The sequence below is a fragment of the Carassius gibelio genome, chromosome A11 (assembly GCF_023724105.1).
Source record: "Carassius gibelio isolate Cgi1373 ecotype wild population from Czech Republic chromosome A11, carGib1.2-hapl.c, whole genome shotgun sequence".
Classification (NCBI taxonomy): domain Eukaryota; kingdom Metazoa; phylum Chordata; class Actinopteri; order Cypriniformes; family Cyprinidae; genus Carassius; species Carassius gibelio.
In genome coordinates this window covers 17830145-17854493 of record NC_068381.1, presented here as the reverse complement: position 1 = coordinate 17854493, position 24349 = coordinate 17830145, and the positions used below count along the sequence as shown (strand labels likewise).

Genomic DNA, 24349 nt, shown 5'->3' with positions numbered 1-24349 from the left:
TGTTTACTCAGTGAAATATTATTCAAAATTCTGTAACATGACAGGCCAATATTGTTACTGGAAGCATTTATCAATTGAACCATTTTATGTATTTACAGTACTTCAGGCTATTACTAGCCTTTATATTATTTGACTAATATCAAATTGTTAATTTCTGAGTTATGTCAGTCGTATACAGCAGAATTTTGTTCTGCTCACTTTTTTTTTTTTTTACTTTCATAAGGTTTAGGTTCCATCTTTTTGTTTAAAGTACTCCAGCCCTGTTGTTGAAAGAGCTAGATCTGCTTCTGCCTCACATTCTTACATATCAACCTTTTAAGACCAAGCAATGAAAAAGTAAAAAACATTAATGTAATAGCATACCATACATCAATATGTTCTCTACAAGTAAATGTTTTATCAACACTTCAAAGTCTTTTGATGCAAATTCCAACACCTTTTACACAGCGTTTGCAATATGTAATGCCATGACTATCTATACAAGGCTTTTAAGGCCTTCATTTTGAGTTAAGACTATACTTAAGAAACCCTGATTGAATGCTGTGAAACAGTTGGCATTTCAGACAAATCATCAGGTTGATGAAATTTCCATTTTAACTAATTAGAAATCATTTTAAGACTAAATTTATTATTTTATTTTTTTAATCAGAGTTAAACTGATTATCTCCAGCTTGGATTCCCAGGCATATGAAAGGAAAAGCCAAGCAATACAAGCTTTTACACAAAGAAAGAGAAGATCAGAGGCTGATTTGGAGACTTTTATTTACATACTCAATTACTTTTTACTTCAGAGGAATGAAGCGGGAAGAATGAGTGGCTCCAATACCCGGACGGCCGTGTTTAACAGGCTTGTACGTGATGGAGAACTCTCCAAGGTAATGACCAATCATCTCAGGCTGGAAAGAGACCAAATTATACCAATCATTAGCCATCCAAAACCACTGCATGTTCATTCACAATGCATCCTTCGATATAAACACAGCCGATCTAACAGCTAAGAAGAATGAAGTGCAAAACTGACTTTTTATAACTAATATGATCTATTATTACTCTATTTTGGACAAACCTTTTAACGATGTGCTTCATGCCTACCTTGATTTCAACCTGGTTGAAGGTCTTGCCGTTGTACACGCCGACCATGGATCCGACCATCTCCGGCAGGATGACCATGTCTCTCAGGTGAGTCTTCACCACCTCTGGTTTCTCCATCGGAGGCGCCTCCTTCTTGGCCTTGCGGAGGCGCTTGAGGAGAGACTGCTGCTTCCTCCTGAGGCCACGGTTCAGCCTCCTCCTCTGTCTGGCACAGTACAGCTGCATCAGCTGCTCACTGAGGAACACACACACACACAGACTTATTCAATACTTCTACACAAGCAGAGGACGAAACCTTAATTCAGAAGGCTGGAAAAGAGCAAGTGTGTAAGCTCAGGTTACAAGTAACAGAGTTCCTATGGATATGAACAAGTGGAATTTAAGACCTTTTTAATATCACCTTACATGAAATGTTAGACCTAAACCCATACATGTATTATTTAATGTGTTAATGTACAATGTTAATGGCATAGGAACATGGACTACATTAATATTCCTACAATTTGGCCTAAAAAGGTCATTTCAAATTCAAAGTCATGGCGTTAAAATTCTTTCATGGCAAAAGTAGTTAACTCTTTCATAGCTATATTTATTTATATTTTCATCTGTGTTGTAGTCTTTGTGTATCACTGCCGGTTACACATATGCTCTATATAATAGTGTATGTGATGAATAAAAATCTTAAGTCTAAATATTGCATGCACTGGAAAACTGACTGGCTTACAATACATACATCTTTAAATCAGCAAACATTTACTTGATAAGAAGTTGTCTTTTCTGAGAAATTAAACAAAATTTAGTTTGTGCTTAAAACAAAAATATCTGTCAGTGGTTAACGAAAACACGTGAATTAAGTTAACTTTTCTAAATCCACTTTTGTTCCTCACTTCATTTAGTTTCACTTAAGTGATTTTGCTTCGAGTGTTTGTGTGCATTTGCACTGGAAATCAACAACACTGACGAAAAGTTGAGTTGCTTCCATATTCTAGTTGCTTGGATAAGTAATGAAAATCTGCGGTCTTATTTTCAAAGTCTGAAGCAGACATTTAGAGACCGAACTGACGTTTTCCTATCAATATAATCTTTAAAAAAATCTTTATTTGGTATTTAAAGTCAAACTTTTCCTTCATGAATCTGCAGAAACTGTCTCATCTGACAGATAAGCGGATACTCCCTCAGGAGACTGCTGTGACACAGGGACTGAAGGAAACCGTTCTCTCCTCACTCACTCTTCACAGGTTGAGAGGACAGAGGTTAAACTCACTAGGACATGTCCAGCAGCTGGTCCAGGTCCACACCTCTGTAGGTGAACTTCCTGAAGGTGCGCTTCTTCTTCTGCTCGGCGTCCGCCTGCGGGGATCACAAACACCGTCAGCCACTGTTCACAGGCCGCTCGTTAACGGTTAGCGTGTTAACTAACACATACACAGCGAGTCATAAGACAAAACACACCCATTCGATACGATTTAAAAAGGATGCAGGAATAAACGCGAGAATCCATCGCGCTTGATTTAGAACGTACACCAAAATTCTAAAACCGCCAACGACCTTCTAAACTTGCATCCCGCGGGAAAAATAACGGTCTGAGAGCGTACATCCAGTCTTATGTGAGCTTTATTCACATTCTCTACTCTGACATGCATCATATTTACAATAGATTCGTTTGGATTCTTGGATATTAAAGAGACGTGAACCTACCATCTTGAGAGACTCCCGGAAAAGGAAGAGAGTAGGACAGACGCGATTATATCGCGAGAGTTCAGGGAAGACCTATTAAGGGGGATGTATGTCGCGGACTAGCGGAGAGGAGGAGGATGGAATTAGTCTACTTTGACGTCAAACGATGAGGTTTTATTAACAGCAAATCGATGAGTTAATTTTCACTCGTTTTTTATTTATTTAATCGATCGGTTCAAAAAAGAAATCAACGTACTGTGGCACTATGTAGGTCAGCAGGATTTTCTTGAACGATAGTGACCGTAAATACATATTATAGTAAAAAATAGAAAAATTAAATAAATAATTAAATAAACTGCGAAAATCAGCCTAAGGTTGGCTGGTCATAGCTGGTCCGCAGGCTGATTTAAGCATTTTTTAAGCTCTCTTAGTAATTTTAAACTGTTTATATATATATATATATATATATATATATATATATATATATATATATATATATATATATATATATATATATATATATATATATATATAGTAATTATGCATTCAGCTTTCGTGACCTCTTAAATTTAAAGCTACACAGAACATTCATACTTAATTTTGCAAACCCATTGAAGCTGAAATTGTGGTTATAAGTGAGACATACACATACCCTTATACAATTCGTAAAAAAATGTGTATCATGGTTTCCACAAAAATATTAAACAGCAAAACTCAAATTTTTAACGTATATATAATTAGAACGTTATTTAGAATTATTGAGCAACAAATCAGCTTATTAAATGATTTCTTAAGGATCGTTTGACAATGAAGACTAAAATAATAATGAGGCTAAAATAAAATCATCTTTGACTCAGGAATTAATTACATTTGAAAATGTATTCAGATAGAAAAATTATTTTAGATTGACATAATATTTCAGAGTATTACTTGCAGCTTTGGTGAGCATTAGAGACTTACAAAAACACCTTTAAAAATCTTACCAACCTTAGACTTTTTAGGTGGTAAATTCAGTTCAGTGTTGTTTTATGGAATGTATTCATTACAAGTGTTTCTCAGTAACTTAGAATGTTGAGTAAAAGTTAATTTATTTTTAGTAATTCAACTCAAATTGTGAAACTCATGTATTTAATAAATTCAATTCAGACTCAACAAATTAGAATATGGTGACATGTCAATCAGCTTATCAACTCAAAACATCTGCAAAGATTTCCTGAGCCTTCGAAATGGTCTCTCAGTTTGGTTCACTAGGCTACACAATCATGGAGAAGACTGCTGATCTGACAGTTGTCCAGACGCCAATCATTGACACCCTTCACAATGAGGGTAAGCCACAAACATTCATTGCCAAAGAAGCTGGCTGTTCACAGAGTGCTGTATCCAAGCATGTTAACAGAAAGTTGAGTGGAAGGAAAAAGTCTGGAAGAAAAAGATGCACAACCAACCAAGAACCACAAAAGTTGATTAAATGGCCAGGGTGTTGGTGTGCTTAACTGGCTAACAAACTCACCAGACCTGAGCCCCAGAAAGTATCTATGGGCTATTGTCAAGAGGAGCTGATGAGCTGAAGACCACTGTCAAAGAAACCTGGGCTTCCAGACCACCTCAGCAGTGCCACAAACTGATCACCTCCATGCCACGCCGAATTGAGGCAGTAATTAATGCAAAAGAACCACATATTGAGTACATGTACAGTAAATTAACATACTTTCCAGAAGGCCAAAAATTAACTAAAAAGTTTTTTTTTATTGGTCTTATGAAGTATAATAATTTGTTGAGATGGTGAATTGGTGGGGTTTTATTAAATGTGAGCCAAAATCATAACAATTAAAAGAACCAAAGACTTAAACTACTTCAGTCTGTGTGCATTGATTTTATTTAATACACAAGTTTCACACTTTGAGTGAAATTACTGAAATAAATTAACTTTTCTACATTCACTTTTTTGACATTCTAATTCATTGAGATGCACCTGTATATAAGTCTTGAAGAAAATATCAAGCCATTTATATTTAAATAACATATAGTTGACAAAAAACACATTTGGGAAGGTGACTTGTCCGGTGGCATGACATTCTATTCTATAACTATTGTAAACAGTTTTGTTAAAGAAAAAAAAAACATTCAGCTTTAATGACCTCATATTGTGAGACTACATAGAATGGCGCGGTAGTCCATAGTTTTGTAATCTTGAAAAAGATGTCAAGAGACAAATGTTGTGGGCAGTTTGTTAATAAACTTTGTTTTATGGCCTAATTACACTTCTCAATATTGATTACGAAATATCTACTTGGGATGATCAATAGCTGCTAGACTAAAAGTAGGACTTCCACAAATAATTAGTGAGACTCAGTCTGGGTTCCTCAAGGGTAGGTTAATAATATTTGGTTGGTGCTTGACATCTTAGAATATAATGGTTTAATTGAAGATGATGGATTAATTTATTTCTGGACTTTTTTAAAGCCTTGAATATAGTCAAACACCCGTTTTGGACCAAAATGTATTTATTTCATTAAAATGCTGTATAATTACATAATTACTGGCTGTGCTAGTTCACCTGTTGTTTGTTATGGTTGCAGAATTGTTAGCCATTCTCTTAAAGAATGAGAATATTGTTATTAACTTTATGGATAACAAAATCATTATCAGTCAACATGATACAACCATTTTTTCAAACAACCAAATACAGATCCCCCTAGCACTTCACCATGTCAAAGTTTTGCAAAAGCATCAGGATTACAGTTTAATACATTAAAGGAAAGCTTGCCTGGTTGTATACGAGGAGATTGCATTTTTCGACATCTCAGTAGGAGAAATTCAGGATAAAATATCTTGCATTTCCCCTTCAACCCAAATATAAAGAAATACACTTAAAATCATGAATATTTACCCAGCCAAATATTTTCTAAGATTAAGATTGAATGTGGAGTCTTCTTGTCTGATTTGTAAAGAATGACATTGAAACTGTTTAACATTTATTTTTATCAATGCAATTTGGTTATCCATTTTGGAATGAGGTGCCTAATTGGTTCAAACATAAAGTACCTTCTTTGCATCTATCAGTTGGGATGTGGTAAAATTTGATGTACATTTGGAGGACAAAAATGTAATGTTATTGTTCATATGCAGAAAAAAATACATTTTCATATTGACCTGAAAAGCAATTCAGAAGCAATGAATTTCCACAACACTGTTTCTTGAAATCATTTATTTCAAATAAACTCTTATTTTTTGTGTTTTTCTTCTTTTTTTTTTTTTTTTGCATAAGTGCAAAGTGCACCAACAGCCACCTGAGGGAAGTCTACGTCCTTAAATAAAAATCAAGAAAAGCGCACATATATTAGTACAAAATTCTTTAAAAAATTGCACAGTTTAGGTGTATAATACACATCTGTAATCTATTTCAAACTTAAATAAAATGGAAAAGTCTCATAGAGTAAACAAAATTCACAAAATTGAAAATAAAAACATTTCCCCACTACATAATTAAAGCTGAATAATTGGGAGACCCTGTCGCTGACGTCTGGTCCATCTGTTCTGTGCTGATGTTTGACCAGACATTCTGAATCTATTGCTAAATACTTCAGTAGTTCAGTCCTACTACAAAATATAGAAGAGTACTGTGGTCTCCTATTATTAGAGTAGAGCCCATGTTCACAATTTATACACAATAAAACTCCTTTTATTTGCTCTGCAATGTTCATAAAGACCATCCCAAATCCAGTTCTTGCACTCAAAACGTCTGTATCCCTGACGATGTGTATTGCATTGGGGGTGGGACAGCAGCTCAGCGCCGGTAGGGGTGGAAGCCCTGTACATTGTGGTTCTGTCCTCGTCCGAAGCTGCTTGCGGCCGGAGGGGGTCCTGATGAGGGTGCGGAGGGGGCTGCGGCGTATGAGGCAGTTTGCTGGCTGGGGTCTGCAAAGCTATGACCAAAAGCACTCAGGTCCTGCCCATAACCTGTCTCAACAGACATGAATACACAGGACGTGATATTAAACACCAGTAAACTTTAAAGCACAACATGCTACTAGATGTCTTTTTGTAACCCCTCAACATTTTGCGTTAGGTGGATTTTCATACTTTTCGAGATGTACAGGCCATGTACACACTGCAGCTAAATACAATCATCACTTTTCATAAACCCAAAGTATCCTTCAGTTTTTGCGCATATGCTAGGGTATGCATACAGTGCACGTGATTTTTTTTGTGTATGAAAAGTGTACTATATTTTTCATGGTATAAAAAAATAAATAAAAAAAAAATCACCCAAAGATGTAAGGTCATCATTAAGGGGATACTCCATCCCAAAATGTTGTCATTAAACACTTACACCCCTGTCGTTCCAAACCTGTAAAAGCGTTCCTCTTTGGAACACAATTTAAGATATTTTGGCTTTTTCAATGCTTTTCATACTTTTCTTGACCTTGACAGTGTAACTTACTTGGCAGTCTATGGGACGGTCACAAGCCTCCCAGTTTTCATCCAAAATATCTTAAATTATGTTCCAAAGACGAGCAAAGCGTTTACGGGTTTGGAACGACATTGGGATAAGTGATTACTGACAAAATTTTAATTTTGGGATGGAGTATCCCTCTAATTTAAGTTATTGCAAACCTGTTTTGCTGAACACAAAAGAAGATATTTTGAAAAATGTTGGCTTCTACATTATGGAAAAAAAAAATACTATGGAACTCAATGGATACCATCAACTGTTTGGTACAATAACTTCAGGGAGAAAAAAATTATGACAGAATTTTCAGTTTATGGATGAACGACCCTTTTAAGGAAATCAATTCTATTAAAATTTTCATCTAAATTCTATAATTTTGTCCAAATTAGTCACTTTATCTGCAATAAAACGTGTGTGTGTATGGGGGGTGGGCGTTAAAGATTTTGATTGTTTTTAAATGTTTGACTTCCTACATACATAACTTTTTAAGTAGCACATTCTTAAAATAATTCTTCAGGGTCATTATACTGCATATATATTGCACAAATCTTATTCCACTCCTAGAGAACGATGGTGATTGGTGCCACATTATATAAAATAATCTGTGCTCCGCTCATGCAAAAGTAAAGAAACTGGGATTTGCTTGTGTTTTGGATGGGACCTCTTATCATAAATCCATGGTCTAAATATTGAGAGCAGATTGTATTTGCTAGTTTTAGGTAATGGAAACCATACCATACAAAAACAGACAACTGTGTTAATGAGCAGTTGTTTAAAGGGTTAACAGATATCTGGAACTCTAGTTTAAACAAGTACACAGACATTTTGATCGGTCATGTCTTCTCCAGAGAATTAGTGCAGACACTGAACGAAGATAAAACTTTCTAGTGAGCACAGACCGTCATATAGAGTATACTTTAATGGGAATGCATTCAGCTGTACACATACGCTAACTATTTGCAGCGAAACTGAAGTATACTTTAGATGTATGAGAGTTAAGTCCCATTCTGTCCACAAAGACAAATTAATTTTTAACCAAATTCACTCAACCGTGGTTTACTAATTTCCATGCATCTGTCTAATATTACTTTGGTTGAAAATGGGCAACACAAGCAGATTGAACTGTTGGCATCCATGTTTCTTTTTGCTCAGTCAGGTTTGCAGTGTGTACATGGCCAAAACAGCTGGAAACAAAAGTATGATGACAAATAGGTCATGAAAAACACATTCAAAGCAGTCTGAACAGCAGTCAAACAGAAAACCAAGGCAGAAATGCATTTCGGAGAAAATTTATTCGAAAGTCTCTAGATGAAAGCGAAACATTAGACTACGTGTGAACACAAATGAAGAGAAATTGATTACTTTTAAGAGTCGAGTAAAGAATTGAATTGCCGCACAGATTTGTTGAGGTGTGACCGTCACACGCTGCATGAGGGGCACAAAATCCACAGAAAACCCAGTAGAGGCAATATTAGATCATCCTTTTGGCAGCAAAGCAATGCAGTGACTGGAAAAAGAACATCTGAAGCAAGCCGTCAGTTGTGTTCATATAATAAACTACAGCTACAATCCGTACGAGTTACAATATTGTCCAATGGCGCTTCACGAGAGATTCAAGTCAAGAGAAAGCACAAAAGTGTAGTTTATTTCATTGAAACATGCGTCTTCGAGGCCTCCCGGATAACATGTAGCTGTACTTTAGTATATCCCGTGAAAAACGGAAGAGACTGATGTAGAATATGCATACGGCATATGCATATTGTACATGGGATGCATGAGAAACAGAAGCCTTATGGGTCCACAGGCTGATGTTTGTTCGATGGGTTTGAGTGATTGTAGGATGCAGGTGCTCACCTACCTGCGCTATATCCCTGCTCTTCCTGTACATAACTGTGAGAAGGACGCGTTGGTCCGTAGGCAGAGGGGTCCTGAGGATAGTTACCCAAGCCTAGCAGGGAGATGAGGAGACCAGGTTGACTCGACCCAAAGAGAGTCCGACTTAACCACTAGCTTACAGCTCCTACCCAGGTGACACTGCCCTCTTCTGCTCTCAGGGCTCATGAACAGAACATGTGGATGGATCCAGCCTACGCTCTTTCTAAATGAGTGTTTATCAGGCTGCTCGGCCATCAAGGTGCTGATGAATGGAAGCAAAGCAGAGGCTGATGAGACCACCCATACATACTGCCAGCCAACACAGATAGCCTGACCGGTCAGTTTGTTATGCCCAATACTGATATTTTCAGTATTGATTCGGGTGTAAAGCTGCCCATTTACATCTTTAATGCGAGCCTGATATAAAAAAAAACTGAAGCAAATGAGAGTGGTGCTTGCATGTGGAAAAACTCGACCAGAGCAATACTAGATAGACAGCTGCTGGTGTCTTTGCTATGTGGTTTGGTCATGTGATCTGGGTGACTGCTAAAGTGTTGCTATGTGGTTGGTATGGTCATCTTAGAGGTTGCCAGGATTTTACGCAGTTGCAAAGATGAGAGTTGTTGATAGTAAGATGCAAAGCTGTTGCTAGGTTGTTCGAAGATTTTGCCTAGGTACGTAGATGCTGAGGTGTTCTGGGAGGATGCACGGACATTACTGAGCGACTGCTAAGATGTTCTGAGTGGTTGTTAGTGTGTTGCTAAAGTGTTGTGGCCGATTATTGTGCCTTGATATGGATCAATATTCATGTAATTCCAAACCTATATGACCTGTTTCTAACATAAAATAAAATATTTTGAGACAATTGTTTTTTTTGTCAACTCTGTTCAGTTGCCAAAATTTTTCAGAATATCTTCTTCTGGGTTCTGCAGGGTTTGGAACGACATGAGGGTGAGTAAATGATGACAGAATTGTCATGTTTGGGTGCACTATCTCTGTAAGGGCAAGCATTTTATTGGGCCTTTCTCACAGGTGAAATGTCCAATCACTTGCGAAAGTATTTGCACCCCTATTCCTAAGAAGCTACATGATTGGAGGCATCATTTAGGTTTGTAGCCCAAACAGTACATGACTTCTAGATGCTTTTAGCTCTGGCGGCTTTTATGAGCTAGTGGTCTATGACTATTTCTGTAGGTTCAGTTTTATTTTCCATAGCTTAATGGATGCTCTAGATTTCCGTATGGTGTCGGCACCTGCACCAAGAGCCATTCTTTGTCTACCTTATACTTGGTCAAAGTCTGAAGTCAGTTAAATCTACCTGTGAAATCTCACATGTACTGCGACCATCCAACGCTGAAACATCTACAGATGAAAACCCTTGTCTGCGTTAGATGAAGCGCTATCTGGTCAAAAGCAGCATTGCAGTACAGGATGATCTAATTCACACATACCACTGGAGAAACCCCCACAGACCGCGTATCAAAAATCTAAAGGCATGGGTTGAGGGTTATTAGACTGAGGGTCTGTGCGGGAGCATGTGTATGTGATGTCATCATGCCCATTCAGCGGTGTGAACAGGAAGCAGAACCCCTGCGGTGGTTTGCTGCCACGTTTTAGTGCACTCTTACCATACTGGCTGTAGGAGAAGTCTGGCTGTGCTTGGGGGGCTTTGCTCAGGTCCTGAGAGGGAGTCGTCGCCGGGGCAAAACCTAAAGTCCCTGCACCCGGCGTGGCAGGAGGGGGAGGCATTCCCTGTGCTACAAACTGGTCACCTTGAGGTGTACCAAAGCTATATCCTATGTAGAAAAAGAAAAATAATGCCAAGATCTTAAAATCTTGTTTGAGGTTGTTCAGCTTACCCATATGTGTACCTTTTATAAAAAATACTGCAGTTTTAATATCACTTGTCTATGGGTCATATATAGAAATGATAACTCTAGTACTGTAAAAATATAAAAGAAACCTACCAAACTGAGGTTGTGTGCTAAAACCCTGTTGGGGGTATCCCTGAGGTGCCCCAAATCCCCCTGTAGGCGGTGCTGCTGCAACTAGAAATGCATTAAATGGAGAAGGAGGTTGTGCGGGTGCCCCACGGCCAGCAGGTAAAGGAGGTCCATACCCAGCTGAAACACAGAGGGGGTTCAGTTAGTCAAAACTCACTCGAGTCAAGTCCTATTCACTTCAAGTCTGATGCCACTGAACATGCAACATGTAAAATATTTACAAACTATTTTCTCCACCAGTTATGCACACTAAAAAGTTTATTAATTAATAAAGAAATAATAATATTAATATCAATGAAATAATATATGAATAAAGAAATTAAGATGTTTATTCAGTAAGACTGCAGTAAATTGATCAAAAATGAAAGTACTTTAGAAGTTGTAATTCATGATTTCTATTTCAAATAAATGCTGTTCAGTTCTGAAGACTGAAGTTATAACTGCTAAATTCAGCTTTTATCACGGTAGGGTTGTGACGGTGAGGAAAGTTTCCCACCAGTTAATCGACCCTGTGACAACACCGGTAATACAGGTATCACCAGGACTGGGGTTCGCTGGGGTTTCCCCTCTTTTCCTGGCTTTCCTTCTCTTTTAAAAAGCTTGTCAATGCCTGTGCACAGTTTACTTTCACTTTCAAATTATCTGCAATTCGGTGTCAATTGCTTGGAACAGCAGCAGCTCCTGACTGTAAATTTAGGAGTGTCAGATTCTGGGTCATAATGCTAGTTTATAATAAACTCTAGAAAGCTTATAGTCTTTATAGTCTTAAAACATGCACACACACACTTTTTGCAGAGATCTAATGTCCTTGCATTATTCAGCCTGTGGGCCACACGCTAATGTTGAATGACAGACTCGAAGAACACACTCATATAAAGTATATTTGGGCATGGTATGAATTGGCCTTTTAGTCAGATCTCTGAATGAAGAATAAAACATAACATACCAAGTGGTTGACCTGTAGACACCCAAACACCTGGAACAAAAAAAACACATTTTATCTCACAACCAACAGACCATTAAACTGAATCAGAATTATACATTGAACCGTACATCACTCACCCTGAGGCGTGTAGCTCTGCTGCCAGCCCGGAGCCGGTTGTGCTGCCCAGCCATTGGTTGCACTTAAAATGGCTCGGGGCCCCCACTGACTGGCTCCCAGCTGACCAGGGGCGGCAGCTTTGCTGTCCCGTGGCTCCGCCTTCTTCACTTCAACCTGCACAAAAGGACAAGAGGTTGTAACTAGCAAGAGGAGAATTTCATACTGCCTACCTCCCCCACTCACCTATCAGAAACTTTAGCCCTCACCTCTGAAAAGATACTCTTACTTAGGCCAAATACATGACCCTAGTCCAGATGGAATGGGATATAGTTGGTCTCTTCTAGTTGATTACTTTTAAAACCAATGTTTCTGAGGTACTTGGGTAAGAAAGGGACATATAGGTTAACTAAAACTCTATATGTCAAATCAAGCAAACTTAAGAATAAATATTAACATACGTAGACGTACCTGAGAAACACTGTCCCTACATATATCTTACATCTAAGCTCTTTTAAATAGTTATAAACTGCTGATAGAAAATTAAGACTTACCTCACCCTGGCTAATGCTTAAGAACCTCAGTTTAGATACGGCAATAGAAATAAAAGGGTCAATTATGTTTAAATGATAATCTAATTGTACCAAATAATTAACATGCAGAGAATAAAAAAGGAGAGACAAAAGTCTAATCAGAGAGGAATCTTCATACTGTGTCAAATATGAAATTAATATGACTTCCAAATTTTCTACAGAAAGTTAGCATGGTGTTTTTCCTCGTTTATGATGCTAGGATGTTGTGGTTCGTTGCCAAGGTGTGGCTAAACGGTAGCTAAGGTTTTCTTAGTGATTTTAGTGCACATCTATGCCAAATGCTTATAGGCCCAAATTAAAAGATCCCACCCCAAAGTCAATATTCTGTTCTCTAGACATGTCTTCGGACTCTATTAAAGTTGTGATGTAATTGTAGTAGTAACCATTTTTTTTCTTCTGTATTGTGATTTACATTAAACTGAAACTGATTAACAAAAAATAAAATAATGCAGGGAGTAAACTAGGTTCAATCCAACGGTTGTTGATTGGAAGGAAGCAGATCTTAACGCGAGTTCGCGCTCGCATAATATAAATATGATCAATGAAACGTTTTTTCCCACATAAGCACAAATCAAGAGAACGTCAACTTGCATGGTTTCTTCGCAGATTTATTTGCGCAAACGACTGCCTGAAAGAAAACAGACTGGCTCTATTACGCTGTTATTTATGCAGAATAACTCAATAGAGATTGCTAAAAATCCAAAACGTTTACCTGTGTTTTCAGCTTATCTGCACTTTTTCCGTAAAGTAGAGCGAGAGAGAGAGTATGTGTGCGCATGGTTGCCAGGTTGGAAAGATTAACGAAACCAATTGGCCGAAAAATTATCGAGTTTTACAAAACTTTAAATGGGGGATTTAAACTCTTGAAAGCTGGCAACCGCAAACATGAAAGCTTGTGGAGGCTTGTTACCAAAACAATATATTACACAAATTACAATTTAAAATGAAATGTTATCAGGATAAAAATCCAGCAGGCAAATCTCGTAAACAATTCTGCTTAATAAATTGAGAGAAGCGAAAATCGTGATCAGGAATAAAATACGATTCATCGTGCATCCCAGAGCAATGCTTCTCTTAGCAATTATAGAATTATCCAATTAGGTGAATGGCATTTTATTACCTGCCACTCAGATTTAAAAACATGGATACACGTAGTTTAACACACACAAGCAAGTTTCACTCCAGTTAAAGTGGAGATCCAGAAATAGAGCCGAGACTCTAAAGGGGGTGAGTTATTGGGGTCACCTTGCATCAAGAGCGAGAGACAATATTTTTCGGTTGGAAAGCAGCATACATGTATGTAACCACTCTCTTTTCGTCTCTCTCCTCCTCTCTCACTGTCGACCTAATTATGTATCAGTTTGAGCGAGTGGTCTGCAACCCTCGAATCAGCAACACCCCCCCCCCCCACTCCCGCGGGCATCACTGCTCAGAGTGATGGGAGGGTTCACACCAGTCTTCATGTCCAACAGTAGAGCTGGGATTTGATACACAGTTTGATATGCTCCAGTTTCTAATTTTATAAGGTATGGCCCCACCCCCCTAAAGCCCCAATGAAATAATGTCATGTGAAGAACAATAGCCCAGGTACCGTAGTACCTGATTCCTTCAGGAACACAAACCCAAGTCAAGGAGAGCGTCAGCGAGCGAGACTCAATGTAGGACAAAAACTACAGAGCTATTCTGGAGTCTTGAACGAACTTGCTGGAATTGGTTTTTCACTTTAAATCAGCACACTGCAGTCGTGACAAAGCAAGGAAATGCCTCGGGAGACCAAACGCAAAAAGTCTGAGACGAGCCCCTGTCATTCGCTCCGCATTAATGAGGCTATTAGTCAAAAACAAAATGTGAGAAATGCTAGTGGTTTATTTGCAAAACGCAGATCAACCTCAAACCGGCCATGCTGGGTGTGGAGCTGGCGAGGTGAGATAACACGTCATGCGACTTGTTCAGTCTTGCGCTATCCCTCGAAACAGACTAATACACCTAAGTATCAGACAATAATCTTACGCTTCACAGAGACGCTTGCCACCCGCCCAAAGCCCATTTGGAGTAAACTAACAGACACAGTATGGAGATTTTAATATTGAGGTCACTTAATTGAGATTTGCCTTCTGGGATCATTATAGAACTCAAATAGTAAGTGACCTGACAGTAATAACCTGAATAAAAACATTAAAGAAAAAGGAAACCAACCGGTTCTTTAGGTGAGTGCTGATATAACACTTAAGGTTCAATATATAATATATGTTAGTTTTAATTTTATATAATAACATTGCAGCACCTAAAGGAGCAGTCCAAATGAACCAAGCCTTGGGCAACTAACATGGTCAGAAATATATGTACAAATGTATAAAATTATACCCTTTCATAGGATGAGTCAGGTAAACAAAACACAATAGTTCTGCTCAATATATTGACTGGACTGGGAGAGAAACTATGTTTTTGCGAATGAGAAAAGGTACCTCGCACATTAAATGTTAATTTTCGAATTCGAACTATTCGTTTACACACATGTTTGGTCGCCCAAGCTTTAGTTTCTGTTGTAGGGGAAAATAAAACTACAACTACACACTTTTTTGCCCATGATGTCGTGAAAATGCATGTTGACAGCCTGGTCCACTGATTGTTCGGCCTCGAAAGTAATAAATCCAAAACCTAGCCAACGATCAAAAGTCAACAGAGCAGCAAGGTGTTGGGACAGAACAGCTAGAAGAACATAAGAGGGATGGGGCGGGGGGTCCCTGAGGTTCAGATGACATCACGGCCCGGGTCACCAGGAAAGGTCACAGGTGGAGGCCCGAAAGGACAGAAGTGTTATGGATTTTCAATACTTTAACCCTGAACGTATTCAATGATTAACAGCCACAGAGGGCATTCGATAACTGAAGACAGGTCTTAAGCAACCTCACCAGTATCAGATTGGTCAAATTAGATTTTTCTGCCCTTTAAGTTTCATCCGAACCTCACTTTCATCACCACCCCAAATCTTACACAACAAATGTGAGCAACAGTTATCAATGTATAACAAGAACGATCATAACAACTAGAGGTTTTACTGGTTTTTCTCAAAGCTTCCCAAAATGCTGTGGTACTTTGGGCAAACCGAGAGAACAGAGATTGAAACACTGCATCAAAAGCACCACAAGGATATAAGGATATTTGTGAAACATTGAATGCAGCCCAGGTTCTCGTGTGGTGTAACCCTGGTTAATGCTCAATTTCAGTGATCGGCATTGGAGGCGTGCAGGGGTCGCGTAGTCAGAACTATCAAAGTGGGCCGCCGGACGCCAAGGTCACTTGCAAGATAAGACGGAGCACAATCCTCCAGCAGCAGCTGAGTTTAGCTGTGCCAGATCCACCAGTGTGAACTAGTTTCCGTCAGATCAGATAACTGTGGCAGAACTGGGCTGCGAGAATCTCCACTTTGGGATCTAACCTGATTCCGATTGCGCGTCCTTTGAGACTGAAGAGGTCTGAGAATTCGTACACTATGTGGAGCACAACGAGGACTAAATATACTCACCCTGCCCTTCATCGTCAGCCCTGGTTTCATTAAAGAAGAAAAAAAGTCAATTCAATGCGCTCATGTCTGTTACAGACTTCTCAAAACTGACTAGTTCTCTGGAAAATCTGTCATTTACTAGGTCCTGTTTAGGTGCCGTTCACACTGGACAGCATCTGAACTCAATTTACTTTTGAAGGCGGTGAATTTGCACAAGCAATACTTTGACAACTGGTGCTTTAAGTGAGATTAATTTAGAGAGACAACTTCCTGAAGTGGGTTTTGCGATGCTGAAAGTACTGCATGGTAATGCACAGCACTCCTTGAATTCATCCCCATTGCACTTACATTCAAAAAATGCCCTTCCCTTTTACAGTCAAAACATTGTGCTATCCAGCATACTGAGAACACAAACCTGACTTAACAGCTAGACGGTATGTACTTCCTCTATTACGAAGAGTAAAACGCAAACAGAGTGGATCAGGGAGACTTGTTTTATGTGACTGAAGAAATTATCGGACAATATTTGGGCACAAATTGAAGCATTAACCATGTTTACACCAGAGAAACAAGCATGAGTGTGTTTCACACCATGCCTTAATCTGTGTGGTGCCACTATCTGTATTGTATCCTACAAGAAAGAACAGACATATCTTAGGTAAAAACGTTAATGCATTCAAACGCTTGACAAAGGAAAACAGGCACATGAAAAGAAAGCTAGAAAAGGCTTACTTAAATGTACTACATTGCTATACACACTCGTTTTGCCGATCAATCAAATGTAAATGTTCATTGAACACGTCTTAAGGTTAATGGAGATTAATTTCAGTGATTCAGGAAATTTAATAAGATGCTAGCAAATGTTCACATGACAAACTATTCCACGTTTACCCAATGAGAGTGAAATGTGAAAAGCATTGTAAGTTCAAACAGTAAATGCAAAGGAAACGGCTCTGTTTTCTTGAAAACATGGTTTGAGCAAATGTAAACATTGCGCTGCAATCTTTCCATAAACTGTGTAAAACAGGATTTTTAGATGAAATAGCTGGGGTTTTTTTTATGGCTTTGTTTCTACTTTAACTTTCCAGCTGGACCACGTCATGGCCACAGTGTGTTTTCAGATGATAATAAGTGCTGTTATGGAAAATAGGTATGAACTGTATTTGAAAACTGAAATATAGATTTTTTTCATCTAACTTTATCCAGTTATTTAATTTTCCCATGGAACACAAAATTGGACTCTATTGAAAAATATTCACACTACTCGTTTTCTTTTTATAATGATGAAATTGGTAAAAAAAAAAAAATTCTATGCAGCTATGAAGGGTCTTAAAGGCACATTGAGGCCCTTGCTATTTTTTAATCTCCAAAAAACACTATTAAAAAGACGAACATGAAAGTCAAACATTATGTTCGAAGTCTTTTGAACAGATTAAAGTACTTTTTAATAAACATATCTAGCAAGCATCTATTCAAAAACAGCACTCACATTCAGTTATTAAAAATAATAATAATAAACACACACAAACGCAAAGACAGTTCCATAATTTCTCCCTTTGTGTTCCAAAAGAAAAACATCATACAGGTTTGAATTGAGTTAAAAAAAAGGGACTTTTTGGATGAACTATTCCTTTAAGGCACAAGCAGATGTGAAAGACTCTGAACTTGACTGAGCATGTTTGATGCAAATGTTTGCGTGTCATGTGGATGCCGCTGATTTGCCTTGACACCATGCAAGAGTCCGAAACAAGCATTACACTCATGACAGGGGCAGATGGCCTGCGCGATGTTCTCTTCTCTTTGGGAGGGAATAGTTTGTCTTGTGCATGAGGTGAGAGAAAGACTCAATGGGAGCGAATATGAATGTGTGGATTACCTCGAGGCCTCTGTTTCTCTGCGTCATAGATCATTACCACCTCTGTGACCTTCAAAATAGAGAACAGGACCGTGAACGACCAAACCGACCTTGCAACATATATAAAACATATTTCAGTTCAGTGTTGGTGAAGATCACTTCATATAAAGATGAAAATACAAACGCAAGGACATATTTATGATTTTGCACGTTTAGGTTACTGATCAATAAGCAAGAACACGACCAAGTAACCTTTCAGACACCATTTTAACATTATTATGGAATTTATCTTGATATTAATAAAGCTTGATTAAACTAAAATGGTACATTTCTGCATCTGTGTCCATCTCACCACTCCAAATCGGTTGAAGTAATCCCTGAGTTCAACCTCGCCGCAATTATGAGGAATTCCACCCACAAATATCTTCTTAGATTTATTGCTGTCACTTTTGCTTCCTTTCTAAAACACACACACAAACACACAAAATGTTTGAGCCTCTTTAGAGTTAGGCAAAGACTGGACAAGCAACAATACATGATATCGTCTGTATAATGAGCAAAAACTAACATTTCAAGTGGTTTTAGATTTTCAAGTTTTCTTACCCAGCCGTCTTTTGCCCGAGTCTTCTCAGGCTGCATCCCTCTTGGCGTACAAGGCTTTGGGTCGATCTACGAGAATAAACAGATAACACTTATTTAGTAAAAACCCTCAAAACAGCATGCCATAAGAACACTTGATTTTGAGGTCAAACGATGCAGATGTTTTAAGTGAAAAATACAAAATATGATGCATTTATCATAACTGGAAAAAATAGGTTTCTCAGTAATTCTCCTCACATTTCTTCCGTCCAGGTTATGAGGTTTGGTGTCCAGGACGCTCCGTACGCAGTTGGGATCTTTAAACTTCACAAAGCCGAAGCCCCTGGACTGATTTGTGCTTTTATCTTTCATGATGACACAATCCACGACCTCTCCATACTGAGAAAAGTAGCTTCGCAACGTCTCTAACAACACACGGAAAGGAATAATGAACGTTTGATGCATTTAAAACTGTGGTTCTTCACTGGTGCTGCTGGGTCTCTGATAACTGGCAGAAGTGAGCCAAACCAGACATATTAATGCTTGGCATTAATTGCCTTCAGCCTTAAAAAAAAAACAATGTAATATCTGGGATTTGAAGCACCACCAGCTGAGAACACAACACATGCACGACAGCCCAATGCAGCGCAGATGTATTATATAAATTATACCTACCTACATATTGTTATTTCAGTTATTAGAAATCAGCATTAGCACTGTGCTTTAAAATGCCTTAGCTGCGCTGCATAAATATTGAGCAATCCTGATAAAAAAATACATATTTCTTGAGCAGCAAATCAGCAAATTAGGATGATTTCTGAAGGATCATGTGACACTGAAGACTGGAGTAATGATGCTGGAAATTCAGCATATAAATAAATAACATTATAAGATATATTAAAATAAGCAATTTAAAATTGTGGTAATATTTTACAATATTACTGTTTTTCTGTATTTTTGATCAAATAAATGCAGCCTGGTTGAGACTTTTTTTTTTTAAGACCGTACTACAAACCCCAAACTTTTAAACAAGTTTATGAATTTTAAACAGCGATACATATCCCAGTGGAGCAAGCTGATATGACATACAAGTAATGTATTCTTATAAATGTGCCAGCACACTTCATAAATGTACCAAAGGTCAAAATTCAGAACATTACAATTCGGTTTTATATGCGGCAACATGTCAAAGCACGAACCACATTACACACAATTACTGACATTACATAAAACCATCATATGACAGGAATAAGTACAACTAACACTGCTTTGAAATGTATAACATTATATGAAATGCATATTAAAAAGAAAAAAAAACGATATTAGATTATTTTCCCATTGATTTCCTCATTGCATTGTACGCATGCCATTTGATACATGCTTTCTCCGATTTCTGGAGCTCGCGTCTAACCGGCTCTCTCACTTGCACCCACATACTGAAAAGACAAGCTCAGCCCCTGAGTGACAGCCTGGTTTCTGCTCTGGGAACATGCAGAGCAAATATAAGTTTAATGGAGAATATTAAAGCATGCATCAAGCCAGCAGTGCGAAAAAACACACACTATGGTGATACAGGCTTGCAGTGCACCCACTTGCAATATTGAAGAGCAACTAATGTTACCGTATGAGACTATAAGAAGGTTAATACAACAGTTACACTCACCCTGGGTGGTGCTCCAATCCAATCCACCCACAAACAGCTTCCTGCAACACAACGATGAGGAAACGTCACAATGCATTTGTGTTCATTCATAAAGGAACATGAGTCAAGCTCATGAGAGAAAACACATTTGCCCTTGACTGATCAGTGCGGTCTAACGAGTCAAAAGCAGAAATCAACCATACATCTGAATAACCCAGAGATCCACTCCCAAACCATCTCAGACATGATCTACCTGGACGATGTGAACTAAGCAGGCTGTGCATGCAGGACTTTCTCTTCTGGTCTGATTATACACCTTATAGCATGATTATTATATATATTAAAAAAAAAAAATTAAAAAAACGAAAAATTTGATTTGACAGAGTGATACAAGCCTTCAGTTTGTGATTTTAAACTAACAGAACAAGAGCACATACAAAAATCTAGTTCGAGTATAAAACGTACGATATGAAAGAAAGAAACCGATATAAACCTCCAGTTTGTGTTTTATTAAACGTACTTTTTAAAAGGAGAGTGATAAAACACTGCAGTTTGTTTATAAGAAACTTACCGCATAAAAACAGTGATAGAAGCCTGCAGTTTGACAGCTGATGCTTGTTCTGTCAGTCTAGTTCTTTGCTAATTTATTCATACATTTTATCAGTTCAGTGAAGCGAGAGCATGTCGTTGTCAAACTGAAGGAGTTCACTGGTGCACCTGCGTTAGTGCGGAGCTCGGCACCGGCCCGCTGCGCATCTTACTCCGCCGGGACGGGACGGGTACGGTACATGCAAACACTGTCATACAGCACACCGTGTCTTACCCGATTTCGTCTCCAGCTATGTTGTTGCTCATCTCCGTGGCGAGGGTTGTGGACGGGAGTGCTGACATGGGTCCGCTTGCTCGGTCTCCTGCCGGTCTCCGCCGCCCGGGAAGGTCACACTCCGCTTTCGGTTCAAACCGAATCTGCGCAACACTGACGTGAGACACGGGGCGCCCCAGCAAGGGCGGTGCAATAAGCGCGGAATGATGGGAAATTGAGTCCATTAGGCTAAAGTAAAAAAAAAAATGACACGGTAAACAAACTATTAGACCTGTATATTTATTGTATATATACTGCGCTACTGTCAGTCACGGAAGCCCTGTGGATCGCAAAAGCTGATTCCAGATCAGTTCTTATTCTGCTGGATCTATCTGCAGCTTTTGACACTGTCAATCATCAGATCCTCCTGTCTGCCCTCTCATCACTGGGCATCACAGGGATTCCACTTCACTGGTTTGAATCCTGTCTTACTGGTAGGTCTTTCAGGGTGGCTTGGGTATCCAAAGCACATCACTGGGGTTCCTCAGGGATCAGTTCTTGGACCCCTCTTCTTCACAGTACACAACATCACTGGGTCCCATATACAGGCTCATGAATCCTCCTACCATTGCTATGCTGAAGACACACAGCGCTATCTTTCATTTCAGCCTAGATGATCCAAAGGTAGCTGCACAGATCAAATCTGAAATCAAATTAGAAATCTGAGATCTGTTATAGCGACGCCTCGTGGTACCATCACAGAGAGGCTCAAAATCACTCTCCTGAATATTCTCGTTCACCATTCCTGACGGGTGGATGATCTTCCCACCACTATCCGGGATGCTGAATCCCTGATGATTTTCAGCACTGAAAACCCCTCTCTTTTGAAACTACTTGGCTTCATCATAAAAAATAAATAAGTACATTTAGGAATAAATCTTTATTTATTCCTTATTTTTCTACATTGTACTTATTTGAAAAATGTCTTAAACTTGGTTTTACAAGCACTTCCTGTATCTATTTGCCTCTTTAAGAAGAATCGCTTTATGTATCCCCCAAATGTAAGTCGCTTTGGATAAAAGCATCTGCAAAATGACTAAATATAAATTTAGGTTTTATGTCAATACAATAAATATAGATATAATTATTAAAATACAAAATATATAATTATAAAGGGCATAAATAAACAATAGCAACATTAATAGATATTATATATTTGCATGAGTATGTCCAAGAAAGTTCAATAATTTGATTTTGAAGAATGCCCCAGCTTCTTTTTTTTTTTTTTTTCTCAATGTAGTGAAAATGACTGATGACTGAGGCTGTCCAGCTTTGCCATTCCCTGATGATTCAGCTCTGTTCTCATTAAAGTTCATGTGAAAGGCATCAAGAACCAATTCAGGGATGAATCACTATTTACCGTGTTTTTTCAGTGATTCGGTTGTTCCAGGTCACAAACCAGGTCTGAATGATTTGTCAGACTGATTCAGTACATGACTCACTAATCTGGATGAAGTGGTTCACAGCTAATTGAGGGAGGATTTACTCCTTATTTCTGTTTGTTTCTCACACTAAGCCATCATATGACTTCAGAAGGCTTGAAATAGAGTGCATGATAGCTGGCTATTGGGATTTTTCTTCCCTCATAATTGTGCGTTTTTCTGACTTTATAATTAATGATTGAGTTTAAGCCTCACAGATCAGAGAAAAATACAATCAGAACTGCGAGGTTGTATTATGCAATTCTGAGAAGAAAAAGAAAAAATAGAAATTACCATTTTTTCAGTGACTATTTTTAGTAGGGAAAAATAATATGCAATTCAATGGCTACTGTCAGCTGTTTGGTTACCAACATTCTTTAAAATATCTTCTTTTGTGTATTCAGTAGAAGAATGAAATACACGGGTTGGAACAACTTCAGCTTGTGTACATTTTTATTTTTGGGTAACCTTTAAATTAGTTTTTGAGTCCCAGATTTGGACTTTTGCATTACATTAGTGCCATTACATTATCATCTACATTCACTACACCAAGGTTCTGCCACATGAAGATGCTTAACCAATACATTTTTTAAAGTAAAGGACAGGGTTACAGCTGTTGGGTTAACCATCATGAACCAGGAGCTGTTCCAGCTGTCTAGAGAGCAATGCATGAGAGACCACCCCCTTCTCCTTTCTCGGGGGACTTTATTGACACTCACTCTTTGACTACACTGTTTCTTGCACAATCAGGAGTTCTTTAAATATAAAACACTGAAGTCACAACAGAGACAATCTCTTCAATAGTTGTGCATTGACACAACTCCACCACATCTGGCAACATTCAACAATCCACAATGACCACGGCAGCCGTCCATCTCAAAGGGCGATAGCTGCATTCAAGTGTGGCACAAAACGTCCTTTCTCTTTGGAGTGTTACAAGCTGCTGATGCATAAAGAAGATCAGTAAAGTTGCAAAGACTAAAGTCTCAAATCCAAAGAGATATTCTTTATCAAAGTTAAGAGTCTGCCACGCCCCCCTAAAATGACTCATTCAAACACGCCCCACATGTCTACATCACTATGTGGGAAGATTTGCGTAATGCCGCCCAAATGTTCAGCAAAGAAAGAAGGCGTGGTTTCAGTAACCGCAGTTAGTGTTGAAGCAGTCATGTCAGGGAGATGTGTATCTAGGCGAAGGCAAAAGCACTTTATTTGGTCTGAAAGTAGATTAACTGAGGAATCTTTAAGATTACGTATAACAGAACAGCAACACATTTAATGGACGACAGTTTCGTGAACCGCTGAGAGTAGGTGATTCTGATTTTGCTACAACAATCTGGTGCTTCTGAATCAGCTACTGTATATGTTTTGTTATTAGTTTAAGTGTTCGCGATTGACTGTTCAAATGCAGAGTTCTGCGCGTTGTGTGTGTGTGTGAGAGAGAGAGAGAGAGAGAGAGAGAGAGAGGGGGTTGCACAGTGAAGTCCGCTATCTTAACCGTCCGTGTCTTCTGTACTGCAAACACATACGAGCTTCATCACTGTCTCTCACGTGACTCTCTTCCTCTTTCGTGCTTGAACTGATTTTAAATCTAAGGACAATTATTAAAGAGCCACACAGATGGAAAATCAAAATTACCTGTATTACAGTGTATGATGTAGCTGTCCATCAGTGTAAACAATGTGCAAAGTAATTAAACCAAAAAGTACACGATTTATAAAGTTATTGGCTTTTAAAGTAAGGAGTCGACTCT

General features: G+C 38.5%; 2 protein-coding genes across 4 annotated transcripts; both read right to left on the bottom strand.

The window, feature by feature from the left end:
• Positions 1-745: 745 nt before the first annotated feature.
• Positions 746-2864, bottom strand: rps15 (ribosomal protein S15). Its single transcript, XM_052610236.1, has 4 exons — positions 2791-2864; positions 2357-2442; positions 1093-1327; positions 746-896 (listed from the first exon to the last, which is right to left on the bottom strand). Exons 1-4 carry the CDS (start codon positions 2791-2793, stop codon positions 783-785), a joined length of 438 nt encoding a protein of 145 aa, XP_052466196.1. The 5' UTR covers positions 2794-2864; the 3' UTR covers positions 746-782.
• A 3098-nt stretch (positions 2865-5962) lies between these two features.
• Positions 5963-21375, bottom strand: LOC128022556 (DAZ-associated protein 1). Of its 3 annotated transcripts, XM_052610232.1 has the most exons (13): positions 21137-21375; positions 20335-20375; positions 18930-19096; positions 18696-18761; positions 18445-18552; positions 18114-18162; positions 15308-15390; positions 12163-12316; positions 12047-12076; positions 11065-11220; positions 10726-10893; positions 9081-9170; positions 5963-6729 (listed from the first exon to the last, which is right to left on the bottom strand). In XM_052610232.1, exons 1-13 carry the CDS (start codon positions 21358-21360, stop codon positions 6557-6559), a joined length of 1509 nt encoding a protein of 502 aa, XP_052466192.1. In that variant the 5' UTR covers positions 21361-21375; the 3' UTR covers positions 5963-6556. The 3 variants fall into 3 exon arrangements, with proteins under 3 accessions (XP_052466192.1, XP_052466193.1, XP_052466194.1); XM_052610233.1 differs by lacking the exon at positions 9081-9170; XM_052610234.1 differs by lacking the exon at positions 9081-9170 and having other exon boundaries at positions 6556-6733.
• Between the last annotated feature and the right edge of the window lie 2974 nt (positions 21376-24349).

Excerpts from the sequence above, each read along its gene's own strand:
- rps15 (XM_052610236.1), bottom strand. Across the intron at positions 1,328-2,356 it reads CAGCTGCTGGACATGTCCTA|TGAGCAGCTGATGCAGCTGT; the intron begins GTGAGTTTAACC and ends TGTGTTCCTCAG. Across the intron at positions 897-1,092 it reads TCAACCAGGTTGAAATCAAG|CCTGAGATGATTGGTCATTA; the intron begins GTAGGCATGAAG and ends GTCTCTTTCCAG.
- LOC128022556 (XM_052610232.1), bottom strand. The coding sequence starts at position 21,360 with ATGGACTCAATTTCCCATCATTCCGCGCTTATTGCACCGCCCTTGCTG. Across the intron at positions 19,097-20,334 it reads GGATTGGAGCACCACCCAGG|AGACGTTGCGAAGCTACTTT; the intron begins GTGAGTGTAACT and ends GTGTGTTGTTAG. Across the intron at positions 6,730-9,080 it reads AGAGCAGGGATATAGCGCAG|GTTATGGGCAGGACCTGAGT; the intron begins GTAGGTGAGCAC and ends CTGTTGAGACAG.